The sequence below is a fragment of the Thunnus albacares genome, chromosome 15 (genome assembly GCF_914725855.1).
Source record: "Thunnus albacares chromosome 15, fThuAlb1.1, whole genome shotgun sequence".
In the NCBI taxonomy this organism is placed as follows: Eukaryota; Metazoa; Chordata; class Actinopteri; order Scombriformes; family Scombridae; genus Thunnus; species Thunnus albacares.
In genome coordinates, this window is record NC_058120.1 from 13,584,458 (window position 1) to 13,605,304 (window position 20,847).

At 43.6% G+C, this 20,847-nt stretch overlaps 1 protein-coding gene across 1 annotated transcript in view; it reads left to right on the forward strand.

The window, feature by feature from the left end:
* kif26ab (kinesin family member 26Ab) overlaps positions 1-20,847 on the forward strand; it is a 66,732-nt gene that overhangs the window by 23,309 nt on the left and 22,576 nt on the right. Inside the window, exons 3-4 of the mRNA XM_044375483.1 lie at positions 2,620-3,096; positions 8,663-8,874. Of these exons, the coding sequence (XP_044231418.1) occupies positions 2,620-3,096; positions 8,663-8,874 (689 nt within the window). The remainder of the gene's footprint in view (positions 1-2,619; positions 3,097-8,662; positions 8,875-20,847) is intronic.

The following is a 20,847-nucleotide window of genomic DNA, read 5'->3' on the forward strand; positions in this document are numbered from 1 at the left end:
GCCCTGAAGTAGCTCCACGCCTCTCTGCTGACGGGAATGCTTTGAACATTTGGATTGTGTTGATGCTGTGCGTTACATACTTCTCTGAAGCAGCGCTACTCTTCACACCCACTTGCACCTGTCAGTAACAGATCATATGGATAATAAAAGAAACAATATGGCTTCAGGGCGGAGTGCACTCAAGCATCATATGTTTCATGTTTTCCACTTTATGCCTCTCAAACACTTAGCTTGAGTGTGATACCTAAAACATATAAGACTGTTTAAGCTTGTAAGGGCGACTTTTCAGTTTGCTGAAAGAGTTAAACTTCTATATGTTTACGTTCAAACCTGCCTCCCCAGAAAGATTGCGAGAAATATATCCTGATCTTGATGTCCTTTCCTTACTATCCTCTTCTCCACCTCCTATGAGTTGTATACAGATGGATTGTGTGGCCTTCAATTTCATCATACCCTCATCATTCTCCTCCACACCCCCAACATCATCATCATCCTTCTCATCATCAATGTCATCATCCTCATAAGCCTTGTGGCCCTGACCCTTTATTCACTCCACTGGGCATAAAGCTTGCAGACAACTTAACCGGAGAAGCCCGCTCTCTAACCTCCAGGAAGAAACTGAATAGCAGATGGGCTCAGCTTTGTGTGTCTTTTTATTAGCTCCCCTAAATCAACACCTAACAATGCATGGAGAGAGATAGGGGAATTGATTTCTTCCATCTACTGGTGCCCTGAGGTGGGTAAGGGGTGGTTGGAGGGTAAAGGGTGAGGGGTGATGGAAGGGCGGAGTTGACTGGTTATGACTTAGCTTCAATTTCCTGTCTAGGAAGCATGTACATGAAGCCAGGCTAGACTGTGAACATAGCAGCTAGTAGTGTTTTGTATTTTTTTTTTAGCTCTTTCTTGCATTTCACTCTAATTTGTCCTAGACTGTTTCATCTTATTTCAGCGGAACTGTCCTGTCCTGTGCATAAATATTCTGCCAAGTAGAAAATGTTCACGTGTCAGGATCATGCAGCATTAGGCATCATTTTTTTAAAGCTCTATCATAGCCCTATCATATTTCTATTGTAAGCTTCTTACATTCAAATCCATTCCTCTTTGGGATATATTCTGGCATCAATATGCACTTGATACCATACTGCACTTGATCTACCATTAACTGCTGGTCGTCAACACATCAAAGTCTTATATTCGAGGTGAGATTAACAGGGTTTTCTACATCCTCACTGTATTTGTGCTTAGGTTCTTTCCCTGCCTGCTCAAGTGTAAAATAAATAGCCAATATAGTAAATCATTAACGAGAGCTTCTCAGTTAACATCATGCCAGAAAGTAGCCCAGTCCAATCACAGTCTTGTGCATGGTTGTCCAATAAATAACGTCATAGTATGGAGATTCTGCTTATCTGTAAATGGAGTATAATTCAGTAGATACTGTAATGTTGTAGAAAGGTTGCGTGATCGCACTATTAATACAGTTGGTGTTTGCAGAGAAAGGTCATCTAAAAGTCTTTGTATTGAGCTGCTTTCATGCGGAGGAGATTTAGAGTCCCTCGGCCTGCCTCTATAGCCTCTGTGTCTATTGGGTTAGCTGTATTAAGTGGCACTGCATTAGGGCAGTGGATTGTTGTTTCCCCTCTGCTTCACTCCTCTTGATCACCTCCGAGGTTCCACGGAGCAAAGGCCTCATAAACATTTATGTATGGGCTGTGGGTTCCTGTCTTAGGCCATGACTCCACTGGGCAAGAGACCGGTGGCCCTTTATGCCTCTTAAGAGACTGTCTGTGTGTTTGTGTGTAAGTATTTGTGTGAGTGTTTGCTTCCCTAAAACACAGAGAAAGTTATGTTCCACCCTCACTTAGGATTTGAATAGTTCGCTGATAGCTCTGTGTGCCTCCAGCTTCCTGGAGGAGGTAATTATTTTTACATTTGGTGGCTTATCACATGTTTTCATGCTGGGACACTTATCATATGTAAATTGTATAGCTTTGGGCACTAGAGTCCACTCAGCTGTTGTTTTCTTTTGTCATTCCTCCCAAGCAGAGAGAGACACCCTAGGGAATGATGCAAAGAGAAGGGACAAAACTCCACTGGACACCGTCTCTAAAAGCTGTAATAAGCTGAAATCTGCTCAGCCCTCTTATTTCTAAAGCTTCACAAAATAAATAAAAAACACATTTCATTTGTTTTTTTTTTTCTCGCAAGGCATGCCTCTGTGGGATCTTCTACTAATCCTTCCGAGCCTTATTTCAGAGTTGTCTCCTGATGTTTGGCTTGTTTGGTCTCCCCAACAGAAGTGAAATAAGCACATGCTCACTGAACCTGATCAGCAGTCTTAAGTTGCATGCAAGCAAAAGCAGCTCAGTCTAAATAAACAGCCACCCAGAAAAAGAGGAAGTGGTTAAGGCAGGGAGTGAGGGTCCCAGAGGGCAGTCAGGAACCACCCTGGTAGCAGACCACTGACACGCCTGGAAAATGTGAATAACGTGCAGGATTTTTTTTCAAAAGGACAGATAATGAGATATGCTTTACATCAACAGTGTTATATGCACAGAGTTTGTGTGTGGGCATATTATGCATAGTGTTAAAGCACATTTCTTGTGTGTGTTTACTCTGCAGGACCCTGGATATGCAACTTTTCTGTTTGAGCAGCTCCAAGTACCTGGGAACAATGAAGCTGGTGTCAGCTGTTGCCAGGTGTGCTTCACACCTCTCTGCCAACTGAGGCAGGAGGCCCTGCAGACGCTCCACGCTCCCATCCTCACATTCAGCTCAGACATGGCTGCCCTGCCTACCACATCATTTTTACCACAACCCTCCAGATTCACTGTGTCGTCCTCCAGCACCAATGCTAAACAACTGTCCAAAGGCCAACCCGTCGCCCACTCTGTCCTGCCCTTGGGGGAGCGTCATATGGTGCCAGGCTGGTCGCAGAACCCCTCAGTCTCTTCAGGTCCTAAGACCAGTATCCAGGTTACGGTGGCAGGAGGGCAGCTCACTGGATCCCCGAGTTCCGTCACCATCCAGGCACAGCAGTACCTCGAGGGCATGTGGAGCATCTCCAGGGTCAACAACTTCCTCCCTCAGCCTAAACCGGTATGTCTTTAATGTCTCCTTTTTCACAATATTACCTTCCATTCTTTTAGCTGCTATGGCCACTTAGAGCAACTTTTTAATAGTGCTATAGTAGAATGAGCTTAAATTCCTGGTGGGACAAATGGCAAGCAATATTTGGTAATGTAAAGGTTTGGCTACTTAAGTGCCCTTTTGAAGTTTTGTGCCTCAAGACAATCAGCTGCTGGGAATATAATAAAACAGACTTTTTAAAGCAATTGGTAATTGGCAATTTCTAAGGAGAAAGTGATAATAAATATTCCAGAATAATCAACTTAAATGAACACTAATGATCAGTGAAATACTTAAGTAAAGCCTTTTTTCTTCAATTTCTTCAACCCGCGCTATAGTGCTCGTCAGGTCAAGTCTCGTCACTACAAATGTTACATTTCAGACCTTTTGAGGAAATGAATCCCTGCAGAGAACTCGTGAGTCAGAACTCTACAGGATTGCTGACCTCTCATTCCTCAGTAGTCAAGGAGCCTGAGTGATCTGAGGTCAGAGGCCATCGCAACACTAATCTGCTGACCTCCTCCTCAAGGGCATTTCAAATGACCACCCCACAGCGTCACCATAACTCTTTTCTCATGTAGGATAAGCGGTAGTCTGTGCTTTGTTTCATGTGTAAGAGACTTGGAAAGGTCCTGAGTTTTGCCCTTTGCGTCATGAGAAATTATGACTAATCATGCTGTACTTCTTTTATGACTTAAACTAATTTATTTGCACAATTAAGCAGTTTTTCATTGTAATGTAAACTTTACAATAAACACTACAAGTATTGACAGGGATCTCTAGCATCTTAGAGTGTATTTCTGGCTGCTGATGAGTCTCTTCCTGCATTGACGGGGACATCTGTTCACAGACTTGATTGACAAACCTCTGTGACATTCTGCACCAGACAGACTCAGTGTACAGACCAAACACTATAGGCTAACATAATCTAGCCCTCGCACTTTAATATTTCCTGTCAGATATATAAAATGTAAATTTAGACATTTCAGTTCAGCCCTGTTGGAAACTACAGTCTGTTACAGGCGTTGGCAATGTTATTCCCTCCTCTCTGTTTGGAAATTGAAGACAGATTTTCACTCCTCCTTTTACTCCTTTAATGTCAACAAGTGCCTTTAGAGATGGTTTATGGGCAGCCATCAAAAGCTTTTAACTGCATGTACGCAATCTAGGGCAAATCAAACAGCCTGCTGCAGAAGGGAGAGGCTGACTTGAGTTCTCCATCTATGTGTCTAAAAGCAATTAGTGGCCCTTGGAGCTGGGATGAGTTGCTCAATGCCACATAGCTGAGGTTGGGGCCTCTTTGGACAGAGAGAAATGTCCCTTCAGGACATGAAATTACAAACACAGCAGAAATGGGTGTTATTTTCTCAAGCTTGTTTCTTTCATTAAAACCAGATCCTTCAGAATGACAAAAACCCATACCAGCTCTCGTGGATTGGGAGTTATGCTGTGCCGAAAGGCAAAAGCTTTATGATGATTCCCACTTGGTTTTTTTGTGGGGAGAGCATGTAGTGTTGTTCAGACAAAGAAGCTGAGATGGACTATGTGTGTGTTAAACAGAAAGAGTGTGTCAGCCAGGGAGCCTGGGGCGCTCCCACACACAGCCCATTATAGGGCACCTTGAATCTCCCATTTGGGAAAAGGCTCTGGTTAACATCTGGAATGATGTTTGTGGTCTTTAGAATTGAAACTATCTGGCTCCCTCTTTAGTTTTGGCTGACATATGAGTGTAGCTGTCTTGAATTGAGCAAATGGCACACAAATGCACTTTTCTGAGATAGCAGGTTTGTGGAGAAATTCAGTCTCCAGCATGTCTAGAACCTTATCCAAAGCTCCACATCTGATAAGCGCCAACTTCGCTATTACTGTGTAATTTCTGGAGATATTTTCACTTTGAATGAAGAGCAGTTAAGGTAATACAGAAAACCATGTTATATGCATTCAAAACGTCAAATTGACCCAAATCTGCGAGTCACGATGTTCTCCATTAAAATCCATAACCACATGTGTGCCAATCTACAAAGACCAAGTGCTCTTGACCCATGAGGGTTTCGGTTATTGGCCTGCCGGTTGCCTGGTGCCATGGCCTGCTCCATTGCCACCAATTTGAAGCCCAGCAGATGATCTTGGCTGCTGTTGCTCTGGTGCAGCTGGGCTTGCATGGCAGTGTGCCACAGAAAGCAACGATGACAAGAGAAGAAAAGAATACAGGAAGGAAAGAGAAGGATATTTCCCATTCTTGCCAAATTAGGAAACGATTTTAAAAAATTGTGCAATTATGTTTGGTATAAAAGCATTGGACACTTTCTGTCAAGCGAGCTACTTCAGTCTTTTTCCCACATAATGGGACTCCAGTATCGTTAGTCGATTAGTAGTCGATTCTCACCTCAGTTAGTTTCTGTTGGTTACAAAGGCCAGCTAAGCACGACAGCCCAGATTAACAGAGCCTATTTCACTTCAGCAATAATTGTCTGTTGACCGCTGGGATCAAAGGTCACAGGAGAGTCCTGGTACACTGGTTTGCTGATAGGATGCTGTCCTACACTGCTTACTTTAGACTTCATAGAAAGAACTCTTCTCTCTTTAGATTCTCATCCTCACTATTTCACACACCTTCTCTTTTCCATTATGTTCAAATCTCTCTACCTTTGTCTCTTTCCTCCCCTCCCTTTTCTGTCTTTTCTTTCCGTTGGCAAGCCAAGGTAAAGGGATCAGGGAGGGCTGAGGGTTAAAGGGTGGAAGGCCAGCTCATTACTGACTTGGTGCAAACGGCCAAGCACACATGGCTCCACTGACACAGCCTAATTACCTGACCGGGGGATAGATTGTACTTTTCAGCCAGAATCAGGGCCAGTCCAGGTCCAAGGCTGCAGAAAGCAGCTTAAGTCCCCAGTCTTAATACCAGGGGGAATAGTCTTTGATATACACTGTGATGTGCTGAAGTGTGTGCATGTGTATGTGCACGTATGTGTGTTTGAGTCCATATTTTATCCATTTTGAGCTCATAGCCAAAAGCCACCTGTGAGCAGCTGTCCCTGTATGCTCCTAAAATTGACAGCCACTTGATTTTAAAACCGACACTACAGTAGCTCAATCAGTTACAAATTTGATGGGCTATACACATCAGCTTCCTGTACGGCTGCGTGTGAAGTGCTCTGGTCTTTCGTGCCAAAGTGTAATGGCCCTACTTCTCTGGAATGCGCAGAGTTCCCAACCTGTCACCGACACCAGCATGGTGTGAGGCTTTCCGCTCTGGCGGCTGAGTGAGGATCTGTATTTGGCTCATTTCAGTTTGCAGCCAGTTTTTCCATCATGTACTTCTCAAGTCATAACTTCACACAGCACAGCTTGATATCTGACATAACCTCCATGATGAACTCTCAAGAGAGCGAAACCAGTCCTCCAAAACAAGGCTGGCGATCCTAAACTCTGATAACAAGCTCCAAAGGAAGAAATGGGAAACGGGGAATTCATGAAGAACATGCGCTGCTGGTCCACTATTTGACAAATGGTCAGCAAAGGTTTTCTGGGAAGCGATAATTCACCAAAGCTTTACTATAGCAACACATCGTACTGTATGTAAAGCTAACAGTGGTGGCACTCTGCAGAGCAATAGCTGTGCCTCTCATGTGAATGTCAGAATGTAAGTATGTCCCCACATCCTGATGTATAGCATTCACATGTCAGGCTTGGTATATAAATAGTTCAGCTGTCAGGCCTGTGTTGACAAATGGCATATAGTGGAAGGCCACACACTTTATAAAAAAGATTGTGAAGGATGTTATTTTAGTTGCCAAACATGAATCTAGGGCAAACACTGAGGTGGTAAATATGCAGAGGGCCTGAACTGTGTTTATAATACATGTCCTGTCAAATAGCAGTGAGGCTGCAGTGCTGTGTTGTGCTCCATTCAAGGTCGTTGCTGATTACACAATGTTCATGTGTCACTGTTATAAATGTTTTTATGAAAACTTTGGCCTTTATTTATTTAATTTCCGAGGCTGAAAACCCACAGAACCAGTTCTTGTCAGCTGCTATTGATCATTGTCCTGCAGGATAAACTAGCGGCTCCGGTGAGGATTAACCTTTTGTCAGTATGGTGACTCCAGCTGAAGTGCAGTCTCCGAGTTGGCTGTTGGTTTGTATAATTAGCTCTCTGCACTCCTTTTATTGGACTATGAGCAATCACTGAAAAATGCAGGACCCAAAGCTCCAACTGAACCTTTATGTTCCATCTTCACCAAGCTGTACCAGTATTTGCTTCAACCCTAAACAGAAACAGAGGGCTTTATGTATCAGTGGCCTCTATTTTTACTATGCATCTGTAGCTCTGTGTTAAAACCGTTTGAACTATATTCATACTTTGAACTTACTTCATGCTTTATGAAAAATTGTATTATGATCACAAATATTACGATAATAATGTATAAAACCTTTTGTAAATTTGGGCAACTTCTATCAAGATGGCATTATCAAGGAACAAATATAGTGCCAGTGCACAGTTGTTACAGTATATCCAGTGAACAATATACTGCATTTACTTACTATTTTCTCCAGTGTTTAACTTTCACAATTTTAAAACCACAACCACAAAAAAATAAAGCTTTTAATTATTTTTTTTTATCAATTGTTTTTATTTCCAAAGAAAAAGCAAAGCAAAATTCATTACAATAACAACACAAAATAACAGGGTATTGTAACATAATGTATCCCATTATAATGTGAAGGGTTCAAAAAAATTGAGACATTCCAATAAAAGCCAGCTTTTAAAATTTGGATCGTAGTTTATTGTACTGTCTTTATCCTGCTCTAAATCCTCTGTGCTGATGAAACTGGTGTGGCTGTTTATAGATGCCTTGCTGCAACACAGATGTAACAAATATGACAACACACAGGTGGTATACCCAGTGTGGGTTTGGCATCAGTTATTAGAGCCCTAGGGCTGACACAGAGGCATCTCACCTATGTTTGATCCTGTTCAGTTGCAAAGCTTCCAGAGCGGAGTGTGCCTATGCAAGCACAATTTAGATACCTCATAAACATTTAAACTATGGAACTGATCTCACCTCTTACATGATTGCTGATTTGTTTACTTCCCTTGAAACTTGTGCTTAGATAGTCCAAGTATGATTAAACCTGCAAGACGACACGTTCCTCACTCCTGATGAGTAAAGTGCCAAATTAGCCATGGAGGTATAGATATAATCGGGAGTGGAGTGAAGTAATTTGCTAGTGATTTAATTACTAATTAAATGTGGGTTATCACTTAATTACTGTATAGTAGTCTACAGCCAGAGCAACCTCGAGATTCTTGCCAGAATCAATGAATGGTGCAGCTTCCTTGCTGTTCTGTAGGGAGCCCTCTGCTGTGGATACTGCTGACTCCTGCTAACCGTAGCTGGCTGCAGCAGCTGCCCGTCCATCTGTGGCAGAGGGGAGCAGAGGGGGAGTAAATGGAGTGGAAGGAAGGTGGGCAGGAGTGGTAAAACCTGTAAGTGGTGGTTGTGGTCTTATCTCTGTATCTGTGTGTCAACAGGCCCAGGGACTGATGGGGGAAACAGACAGGGATGTCACAGCCTTGGAGGCCCCAGTCACCACCATGACCACCACCACCACCACCACCACCAGCAGCATCTTGACGCCCTGCCGACTGAGGAGCTCCAGCCAACCGGGACTCCCGTCACCCATCACCAACGCATCCTCCTCCCCCTCTCCTTCATCATCTGCAGCAGCTTCCTTCTTCATTAGGTAAGCGCCTCCCCCATCCCGTCAAATCACACCATGGCTCAGTCTGTCAAAACGTAGATAGATTAGATTTAGCTGTTGTGGTGTTTAATGAAGAATTTAGGGTTGATGTGAGATTGTGTGCATACACACCTGCATGCATTCAGGCTTTAGAGTGTGTAGGTGTACATTAGGAGATATGCACAGACTCGCCTTCAAATGTCTACCGAAGGTCATGGTTCATGGTGTTAACTTCGATGTGGGGCACCTATTCCATGGAGATGTTATTCTTGCTTTGGTTGAATTACAGCATGCCTCGGGATACGCACCATCATGGGGCTAAATGAACCTTGAGTTACAGGCACCAGTGCCCATGAATGGATAATAGAATTACATAATTCGATATGAAGAGGGAGCGTCTCACGAGGGGACTTAGGTTAAAGCTGAGTATTGTCCTGAGGTATTTCATGTTTAGTTATTTTTTTCTTTGTTTTGCTTCCTCAGCTCCAACTAGCGCTTCAGATATTTCAGCTGCGTATTGAATGCTCTTTCAGCTTCAGTGCAACCTGCTATTTTGTGTTTTGATGAAACCATTTGGTCCCTGTGTATCTCAGGCTAAAGGGAGGCTTTTTCAGCACTGTTTGGCTCCGGTGTTGTTGTTGCCCCGGAGAATACTTCACCCTCTCCAGGCGGATGGATGGCTGGTGCAACGTGCTATATTGTCATTGACAGATTCCCTGGCAGGCTGGTCAGTGCATACATTCCCTGCCTCTACTCTCTGAGGGGTGCTATGCCATAATGAATGTTGGCGAAAGAGAAGCCTGCTAAGAATGATTCATAGGACCATTGAAGCTCTGCACCACAGGAGGCAGAGGAACCAGTGAAGGGACTTGTGGAGTGTGACAGGAAGCCCATAGGGGATCACTGTGGAGCTTAGCATTTCTCCAAGCACCCCAAATGGAGTTTGTCTTGCCAGCTTTAACAGGGTCAGAGTATATATCAGGGGGACCATGAGGCCTCTTCTTTGGCTAAAGAGACATTCCAGATCCTCCACTAAATATGCAACTTCCTGTGCGTCTCGCTTCCTGCCACAAGAGCAGTAGACCTGAACAACAGCGAGGTGTGGCCCACAGCTAGACAGGGTTAATTCCTGACACTGATTTATTAGTTCTCATGTTTTCTTTGGACCTGAGCTCAAAAAGAGTAGGATGCAGAGCAGTGTCTAGCCAGTCAGTGTGGGCTAGACACTAAGCGCATGAAAAAAAAGGGAGGTGGACTTGTTTTTTCCCTTGTAGCAGGTCCTGGTGGGGCAGAAGGGGGTGGTGGTGGAAGTACGGTGAAGGGTTCCACCTTTCATTTCATCCCAAAGATAATTTGCTGCCAAGAATGTGGTGTTTTACTTGGCCTGGAGAAACACAATGATGACGGGCCAGCTTTAAACAGCATCACATTCCACAGATATAGAAAGGGTGGTGGAGATGCACTGTGGCTGATTTGAAGCACACCCACTTCCTGACCCTCTGCAGCTGTTGCCTGCAACAGGAATATCATCATCATCATCATCATAATGTGGTTGTCTTTGTTTCATCTTTCATCTGTTTCATCTGCATCACTGCTGATTGAAATGTAACTCCCCAGAAGTCAAAATGAATTGAATCAATCAACAGATTTTCTTGTTTTCTTGCTGTTCTGCTAGTGCTTGAATTTGAAAAAGGAAATTGTGATGAAATGAGTGTTTTAGACTTGATTGAAAACTCATATCTGATTAGTATTCCTTTTTGTACACGAAAGATACAATTAGTGGGATGCATGTGCAAATCCAGAGAGCCCAGGATGTAGGAGCTGAATAACCAAACAGCAGTTTCTACCCCAGCGGAGTGGAGAAGGCTCCTTAGACACTTGTCTGACATTCACTAACACCGTTCCACTCAGAGATGAAATTTTAATTAGAATGCAATTAGCTAGACTAGCTAGTGTGGTGCTGAGAGAAAAGAAAAGAGCCATGAACAAAAGAAATTCACTGTTAAATTTTTCATTGGAAAAATAAGCCAACCGTTCAACTGGATAAAAAAGCCTTTAATTTGTTTCATTTAAGATATTTACTGAATTGAAAAATCATTTTAATATAAATGTCGATGTGATAACTACAGCCCAGCAGGTCAGAGTCACATTTTTGACAAGTCTATTGCATGAATTAGGCTAGTAATGTGTCCCCTCAGATTAATAATTTGTGCCCCCAAATTACTTAATTGTGCTTTTTAGTTACTGATGGCATTTTTCAGTTGTGTTTCGGTCTCATGCGAGCACTCAAGTTGAGCTGGCACACTGTGAGTGTTTTTCCACAGCACAGCAAGGTAAAATAAGTTATCTACCTGTTGGAGGTGTGCTGTTTGCAGAAAATGCAGTAAGAGCCTGTTGTCTGCAGCTCTTCATCAAACATCTCACTACAGCTGTTTCTGCTTGTACTATTCGTCATTATTATAATTCATTATTTTTAACTGATCCACTGTACAAATAGCTCCAAATATCTCCACATCTTGTCGTGTAGAGCTGTTTTTATTGAAGAGTAGCGCTGCTATCGTCACAGGTTGGTTTGGCATGGCTTAAACGGACCAACACAGGCTTACTGAAAAACCCCATAAATACCTTCAAAATTTGCTAATAGCGTTAAGTTATAAGAACTGAACTTACAGGTTTTTTTGGTTAGTTACAATTCTTTCTCTTAGATTTTGACACTAAATTTATGCGTTAATTTCAGTAAATATACTTATTAAATGCAACATTTTGTTATTCTGACACCCCTTAAATATTCTCTTACATGGTAACAGATTGTTTCTGTTAATTGGCATAGACACATTATTTGAAAGAACTGACTACTTATTTAAGAGAGCATTGCTCATTTTTGCACATGAATATCAGAGTGCCAGACTGTGTAGAAAGAAGAGAAAGTGCTTTTAGTCTCTGCGTTGTTCCCTTTGTGAGAATTTTCCCATAGAGGACGAACAACCATGAATTATCTTGTGATGCCTCTATTTTCAGAGAATAGAAAACGTCTTTGATCACGCAGTGAATGTATCTTTTAGAGCATTTTTGAAATACCAGTCATAAAATCTTGCTTTCATCCCGCTTCCTGTCTCTGATAATTGACGAAAGTACCCTGAAACAGAGATGACCCTGAGGTCAGTAATGACCAATTGGCAATTACACCGACCATACAGTTGCAGGGAGACAGAAGGAGTCAAGGGTCAAACTCTGTCCGAATGGTGTGTGCGTGTGCATGTGTGCATATCATTATGTGTGTATGTGTTTGCCAGTGTATTACTTGGGGAGGGTGGGGATAATGAATTTAGAGCCATGTGTTCAGCTGACTAGCACGTTAAGCCCTGATTGCCTTGTGACAGAGCATATGATTAGTGTATTGACATAGCGTTGTGTAATGAAACCAGGCGGACCTCACAGCAGGGGCTAGACTGTGTGGCTAACTGCTGCCTCACAGATCCTTCAACCCATCTTTCTGTTCCATTAACACCTACTGATTGTGACGGTGTGTTTATTACCACAGGGCCCGTGGGATTTCTCATTGCGCACTACTGAGAGGAGTAGACTGCTCAGTTTGCAGTCTACTTTTCTCAGTGTGCTCATGTCTGCATAACAGCGTGAGATAGTTTCCATGGTCTATTTATTGGTCCCTTGTTTATGTTTGTTTGCTGAGAGTTACTCCCTCTGTCACTTTCTCACACTAATCATACTCAGGAGAGGGATTATTTAAACACGTTAAAGGTTCAGGGAGATAATGAATAGAAGCAATATAAGACCTTGAATGCACAACAAGTCAGGTGAAGAGTCAGGGGCACCGTAGACTACAAAGGTGGCACACAGGCTGGCGGACGGGCTGTTGCAGAACTGGGACAGCTGTTTGCTGGAATGCGGCCCTGGAGGAGTGTCAGGAGGAAGTGGTTTTATGGTCGTCCATCGCCGCCCTGCAGCTGCTGCCCAGGTGAGGGTTTGCGCAGTAATGACTGTGATTGTGCAGAAGGAATCCTCCTGTAATTGTGGCAGCAGGGCCATTTAGCCTCTGTTCTCCTACACACACAAGACCCTGCTTTTGTGTCCACATCACTCACTCTACACTTCATCCCCCAGGCTCCTCTGAGTAACCATAGAAACAAGTCATTAGCTTGTGGGAATAAAATGTGACTGATTTTTCTTTTCACAAGTGGAGATTGGAAATCAGGAAGTTGAAATAGGCCTCTCTATTCCACTGGACTATAATTTAGTCAGAGGGAGGGACAAGCATCTCTTCAATAATGAGACCTGTGTGTGGAAGTGGAAGCACTGCAGGATCACAAGTGCTTGTTCTTGTTCTGAACAACATATGTTGGATAACTTACTGGAGTCCATTGTCCAATCAGTGTATAGTGTGATTGTGTATGAAGTTTTCATGAGGAGCTTGGCCAGTCAGTCCTTCCTGTTTGTTTGTAAAGGAGACAGTGATAACGTCATGTGTTGCTGGAGCAGATAGTTCAGTGAGGAAGAGCCAGCTTACATTCATGCTAAATACTTTCATGGCAGGGGTGATCCACAAAGAGAGGCTTGAGGCAGACAAAGCAGGACAGTGCTGTGTTTGGTTGGCTGTGCTGATGATTGACAGCAGGGATCTCTGTCAGTGAGAGGCAGGGCAGATTATGTGGAGCAGAGGGGTCTACTGAGCACAGAGGATCTGGCCCACATGGCAGGGAGATAAAGATACAGAAGAGGACGGTAGCTGCCTGGGACGAATGTGCTTGTAAATGTTGTCATTCAGAAGGTGTGCTCAGGCTGATGCTCAATTCTGACAGCATCAGGAGCAGGAGGTCTGTACATGTGGAGAAGAATATTGGATTCACTACCATGGGAGTCAAGTAAGTTGTGTTGTACACTGGCAACAGTGAGCTCACTTGGGTATGTGATACCCTTCGTGTGTGTGTTTGTGTTGTATGTGCAGCCAAATGTATGTTTGGGTGTAGTTTTTCGATTCTGCTCGCTGAGCTGCGGTGTCTACTGTTTTTCTTTTCTCCCCATCTCTCTCTTTCCTCTCTCTCTCTCTCTCTCTTTATCTTTCTTTCTGTGTTGCTCTTACTCTCCTCTGCTCTGTGGAATGTGCAGTTTTGTGCAGTTGGAGTTGGACTGTCTGTTCCCCGGAGGTGAGAGGGTAATGGTTTTGTTGTCAAGCCACAGCGAGATGGATTCCTCCACCAGAGCGAGAGTGTGAGCAGAATGTATAGCATGGCAGAAAACATGCTGCTGAAACGCTGGCTCCATTTTGAGGAAACTGCCACAGTGGAGCTGAAATGTTAATACTACCTCTACCTTCACCGGCTGACAAATGAAAATTGATTCATATTAATCTGTTGAATCTGAGCAACACATGCCCGGGGCAGCGAATTGCTCATCAGAAGTATTGAGTGGGTGGTAGCTGGGATGGTTGAGCTGCTCTGTGGTATTTGTCTTTGTTTACTGTGGGATAGAACACCAGCTGGTATTTTCCTGCCATAATCAGGCTGATGGGACTAATGGCTGCCTCTGTGCAGTGGCAGACATAGTGGCAGCACCAGCTGAGGCCATGAAGGGGCTGCAGCCTGTAGATAAGCCCAGGTGTGATTCCATCCAAGGCCTGTTAGGCGCCGTCAAGGCTGAGGTGTTGATGGAGTTCCAGTCTGGCCTTGCAGCCTCAGGCATCTACAGCAGGTAGATACATCCTACTACCATCATGTACCTTCTCAACCACCCTTAAACAGCGATGTGTTGCCTCCCTTTGATTCATAATCCTCCATGTTACTCAGGCAACAGACATCAGTGTGTTCTGATATAAAGATACAGATTTAATCTTTGTCATATCAAACATTGCCACAGAAAAAATATGTTCAGACAGAGTGACTCATATATTGCATACTCCAAATGAGTTTACACTGAATATTGCATGAGAAATTTTCATTTCATTTCATTTCATTCTGCATGTTACTCACATAATTTGTGTTGAGAAGAAGTACAGATCTTGAGGTTTTGGATTCCCTTGCCTATTTCTGAGTGTTTGTCTCATCACTGAGATATGATAACATGGTGTGATAGTGTTGTGTATCCTGCAGCACCAGGGTGATGGGCACTGTTGTGACGGGCAGTGTGGAATCACTTGTGCCTGTCATAATGAATGGCCAACAGCTCCAGTGATCGAGAAAAAGAAAAGCAGAGGGTTTGTTGCAGCCTGCGCGAGGGATAACCCTGTGCCCTCTTCCCTGTTCCCCCAAATAAACCCCTGAGTCAGGAAGTCTGTCTGGCCCACTCACATAGCCTGGAGGGGGGTGCATAGGAGGGGGGCGTTTGCCAGAGCTGACAAACAAAGGACTGAAACGCTGACTCAAGCCTGTGCACTCACCCTGGGTCCACGTGTACTAAGCCCTGCGGGGAGAGGGGAAAGCACTGCTATCCACTCCTGACAGATTCCTTTCACATGTGGAGAAATGAGAGGATGTGGAGAATACGTAGACTTCTGTCCTGTGGGCTTGTCACCCAACAAGGGCCTGCCTTTGTCTCAGCATGTTGGTAGTGGTGATCAAAAAGGCAAGGTTGTGTGTCCAGTTGAGTGTGGGCAGGAGAGGTCGAGCCCTCAGCATCAATCCATTTCCAGCTCTGTTTGCCTGCCCACATCAAGCATTCCCCATTCAGCTGTATAACGACTCGGCTAGTTGCCCATAGGGCTCCATGATCAGTACATTAGTGTTTAGTTATCGCGCTTGACTCTGCAGAATTCTCTACCCCTTAGCCTGTTGAATGGATATTATGCGTCATGCCTGTGGGGGCTGAGGGATGCCATCTAAACCTCTTTAGTGTCCCTCAGTGAAAGGTGTCATGCAAATGGAGTCTATTATGATTGTCATTACAGCTGCAGTCACTTCTGCATTGTGGCAGTGTGAGAGTGTGGTGGAATAAGAAAGAGTGAATTGTGGTAGCTGATGGCAGGGAATATACGTTGAGGAATTTTATGACCTATTGTGTGCAGACGCAGAATAGAGCCGGTGGCCTCTGCTCCCACGAGCGCACCCTGTCTTTATGTCTTACAATCCGGAGAAACAAAGACGGCTCCTGGTGGGCCTCTAAGGCATCACTGCTCCTCAGCGCTCAGGCCTTCTATTCCACATGAATAACTAATAGCTGCCTAATAAGTGGTGGTAAATTGATTTCCCCAAACACTAGTGCTTTATTTTTTCAGAAACGCACATGCACAGTACCCCCATCTTGTTTGTAATTGGGAGGGGCCCGGCTTTTTTACGGATGGAGCTCAGATTACCATTGAGGATAAGGGCATTGTCAGGACAGGTGATTTAGCTTTTACCTCATCACCCACAGCCTCAATAGCTGAACCATTTCACCTCCATCACATCACAGTGTCTTTTAAAATCTCTACCGAGTGTTAGCTTGGCTGCCGGGGGTTTAAAATTGTTCAGTCAGCCAAATGGCAACTGTGGGGAGTTGGAAACGAGGAATAATGGGATTGATGAGACTGATGACACATACTGTTTATTGGTGACAGAATTCATCATGTGCAAAAGTATAGAATTAACCTTTGGCTGCACTGTAGACAGGCACAATAAACAGAATATTCAGCCACATTACGACACAAGGGAAACATACAATAGTGGAGCTTCTAGTGCCTTTTCCACATCATATTTGTGTACTTCATAGTAGAGAATTGGTAAAGATTAAAGAGTTACCGTGTAGGATATTGTGCCCCAGTACACTCTTTGTAGGATTATGTGTGAATTAAGCAAACTCCTCGGACACGTGCAAAACTGCTGTGTCAAACTAAAAGTAGCAATGAGGGTTTATCTCCTCTTTGTTTCTCTTGCTGCTTTCTGCATGTGCGTCGTCTTGAATGGAGAGGATTATAGTCTGTAATCGGTTCACGACCCAGCATGTGAGAGCCAGCTGCAGTGTGCTAAAAATCCCATTATCCCCATACGCTCTATGTGGCCGAGTGAGCGTTGCTGTGTGTGTTTCTGTGGTTGACTTTATGAGTGTGTGATACAGGATAAACTGCTTAACTTGAGTAATGCGGTTGTAGTCACTAAGTCACGTCTTTTCCTCTCACATTTCCTCACTCAGTTAGACCAGTATTCTTCTTTCTATCTGCATCTGTAATGTGTTTATTGATCTTCATGATCCAAATAATTAATTCTCTCTTCCCTCCAAAGAGTTGATTTTTTACTTATTTATTTTTGTAGTTCTCTTTATATCCTGTCCTTATCTAGCACCTTTCAGGAAGTTGCACCTTCAGTCTTGTTGCACTGCCATGCAATGACAATAAAGGCATTCTATTTTACTCTATTCCATTCAAAGATATTTCACTCCATCCTCTACTCCCAGATCTGCTACCATGGCCATCTTGCTGACAGTACAGCTTATTTCACCTGACTTGGACCCCCTTCAGTTTTTGTTAGGTCGCCTATTGACTTGAATATAGATGAAAGATTAAGAAACACATGTTGGAACTCCCCTCCCCCTGCTTTCTGTCTCTCCGGATGGCCCACTGATTAATCACTCCCAAATGTCCTCAGCAGCCTGCGGGCCTGTTTGTTGTGATAGCTTCTGTGTGGAGAAGTGCAAATAAATAATCGCTAGGTGTCTTATCCTGGCAGCAAGTGATTAATAAAGCAGGGAAGTGGAACAGAAGTATGCTTGCTTTCTTCCCCTCTGTCTGTCTCTCCCACACTCATCATGCTCGTAAGTTCTGATATGATGTAATGTATTGATTTAAAAGGGCATTATATTTGATTGGGGAGGCATCTCGTGTTAATAATCTTCCCGATTTGGCCTCCACTGTGTGCTGCACTGATTTCCAAGATAGAAAATGTCATTCAGTTGGCAATGACGTGCCAAGAGTTCTTCTCCGCTTGCCCTGAGCAGCCTTCCTGAGGTTTCAAGGGAAGACGTGGGTGGGATGTTGGGTGAATCGAAGTTCAACGTGTGTATTGAGAGTGTGAAGTTATTCCAGATTCTCTGCAGCCTTGGAGAGGAACGTAGCAGAATACCTAGAGCAGTGTCTGAGGAGCACAGTGAAAATGCACTGGAAAAGATGAAAGCAGCTGTTAATCTTTGTCAGCAGTGCCAGGGGTGGGGAGGCTGCAGTCTGCAGTGCAGGGAAGAACATGTCTTCATTATCATCTGTCACCCATCAGCTGAAAAAGTGAAATTTCTTCCAAGACTTTTTGTTTTTGCTGGCTGAACCAATTTTGACGTGATAGCTGAGTATTTTCCTTGCTTGCATCCAAAGCTGCAATTTTCTGGAAGCCCCTGGTAAACAAGTTACAGTCAATTGCTAGAGATTTTCCTTCAAGGACCTTTTGACTCTCATTGCAGGTATTTCCAATTCTTTCCTCTAGGGGCCTTAAATTGGCCCCTTTTTCGCATTGACTGACAAATGGGCCCTGCAGAGCTGAAGTCCTGTGCTTTGTTCACCTCTCCATGGCCTAATGTTCAAGCTAGTTAAGGCCATATTAGCAAGATGTGATCCTGAATGCCAGGCAGAACAATAAAATGAACTGTAAATAGAATTATAGCCCCTGACTTTTATCCCCAAATTTCCTTCCTTTGCTTGTCTTAAGTCCTCCTTAAGCCTAGTTTGGCAAGAGAGCTTTGTGGCCTCTCCGCGTAGGGAATGGGGGTGGTTGGGGTGTGACTAGCAGTGGGGATTTGTGTAGATATAATGCTTTATGGGCAGAGCAGGAAATACAAAAGCAAGAAAGTTATTGTTACAGGAATGAATGAGGGTTTGTCACACATCCCTGTGGTGTGTTAATGTGGCAAAAAAAAATCTCACCTCCATCCTTAAGGGGCTAATCTTGGCATAAACACAGAGCTTTTTTGCACAGTCCTTAGACCAAGTGAGGGTCTGTTGGCATTGGTCTTTTCCTCTTGATCTGATGTTTAAAGACACAGAAGATAAATCTGCTTAAGATTATTCCCTTGAAAGTTCATGACAAAATCAAAGTAAAATGGAGGGACATTTATCCCTGTGTTGATACGAGCCAGTTGCTTACCCTGATCTCCTGTAGCACCAAACCAGGCTTTCTTGAATATTGATGAGTTTTTTTACTTTTTGGCACCAACTGTTCCATTTATTCTTGGCCGACTGGGGATTCCCATCTTTGGGAATAAAGCAATTCTGAGCTGGCTGTGGCATAGCCCCAACGATCATTTTTTTCCTGTTTCTTTCTCAGGCAGAAAATGATTTACCTCCTCATAGACAGCGCCTCACTGGCACAGAGCCAGGCCCAGTGATCGAAGAGAGGACTTGGCTGTACACCCTTCTGCTCCCTCTCTCACTCTCTCTTTCTTTCTGCGTCTGTTGCTTTTTCCTCTTAATGCATTTGGAGATTCTTACCCCTATTCCATCTCAGTGATCTCTAATTTATTATTTTTTTCATCACCATCCTTACCCCGGCACTGCTTTCCTCCCTGTTCCCCACTTGCACTCCCTTTCTTTTTCTTTTTTTTCCCCAATGTCTCAAATGATCCCCCGTTATTCAAACTATTCTCCAGAGGATGCCCTAATCCCTCGTTTTCCACCTCAGTCCACAGACCGTTTCAAAAGGGTTCTGAGGAGACCGTGACAGAACAGGTTTAGAAACCTCTGGTAGAATTTAGGATTTATTTACACAAAGCTGCATGTTTCTTTCTTGCTCTGACAGGAGAGCTCTTTTGAATCTGTATTATGACATGAATATGAAAAGTCAGTTGCGAAAGGCGACATTAGTTTTTGTGGGGAACATTTTCTTTTCTATGACAACACATTGTATTCACAGATGTTACATGAATGCATTTGGCCTTACCTAATTGGCCTGGGATTGGTGCAGTGAAGATGTGTGTGCAGCCTTGGGCTGTCAGCAGTCAGCACACAAATGATGCCCCATTTGGTATTCTGTGTCCAAGGCCAGACACTGTCCAGTAACAAAAGGCTTGTTGAACACCTTGTTGGAACAAAGAGCTTTTCTAAAAGGCCTTGGTCCAATGTGTTTGGAATGTGCCGGGCAGGATATTGCTCAGATAACTGGACATCACATTCATTGCTGTCTGGTTTAGCTGAGATCCGTTTATCTATTTTTGAGGATTTATAGAAAGTCTATAAATCCTGGCCTGGAGGTGTTTGGCAACTTCCTGCAAAATGCGGCTGTGTAAATCAACACAGGAGAGAGGAGCTCTACCTTTGGACTACCATTAAAAAAGCCGAGCAGGACGAAACAGGCTGGCAGTCAGTTAAAAGCTTCAGAGCTTTGGATTGATAAGATTCAACTGACAGCCAGATAAGCCTGTTAGTTCTCTCTTCCATTTTAATGTATCCTGAGCTGCCGAAGGAGAGAGGAAACACATTTTTCAAAATGACTGCAAAGATCTGGGTTTTGGTTGATGCTAATCTGAATCTGAATGATAAGATAACTGCACTGCCCGCTTCTGTATCTCCAGGTGGGAGATTTTTCAGCTTTTGTGAAGTAAACTTGCACATTTTTGCTACAATTAACATTTGCTGAACTACATTCCAAGATTAATCGCTATATTCAGGATGTTGAAGTCTCAGGCATTAGTTGTTTTGAGTGATTTAGGGTAAAGGAGAGGAAGTAAGAAAAACAAAATTAATGTTTACACCAGTGGTCCCTTAATTGCAGGGGGACCTTAGTAAGGAGACAGGCTCATTACCAGACTAAACCCCAGTGCCACACAGAAGGGTTGGATGCTTATTCATATTCTCTTCACATTCAACAGCCTGTTCATCTGTTACTGTCCCAAAGCCACATATTTCCTTGGTTAAGATTAAGAGCCCCCTCAAAGTTTAGTGTTGGGGTAATGCATATATTTATACACAAATGACCATACATCTGGCGGATGGTGACGCTCAAAGCAAACAGTCGTCTGTGATCTACTGAGATTCAGCTACTATCGAGTGACTTTGAGAAAAAGCGTTTTATG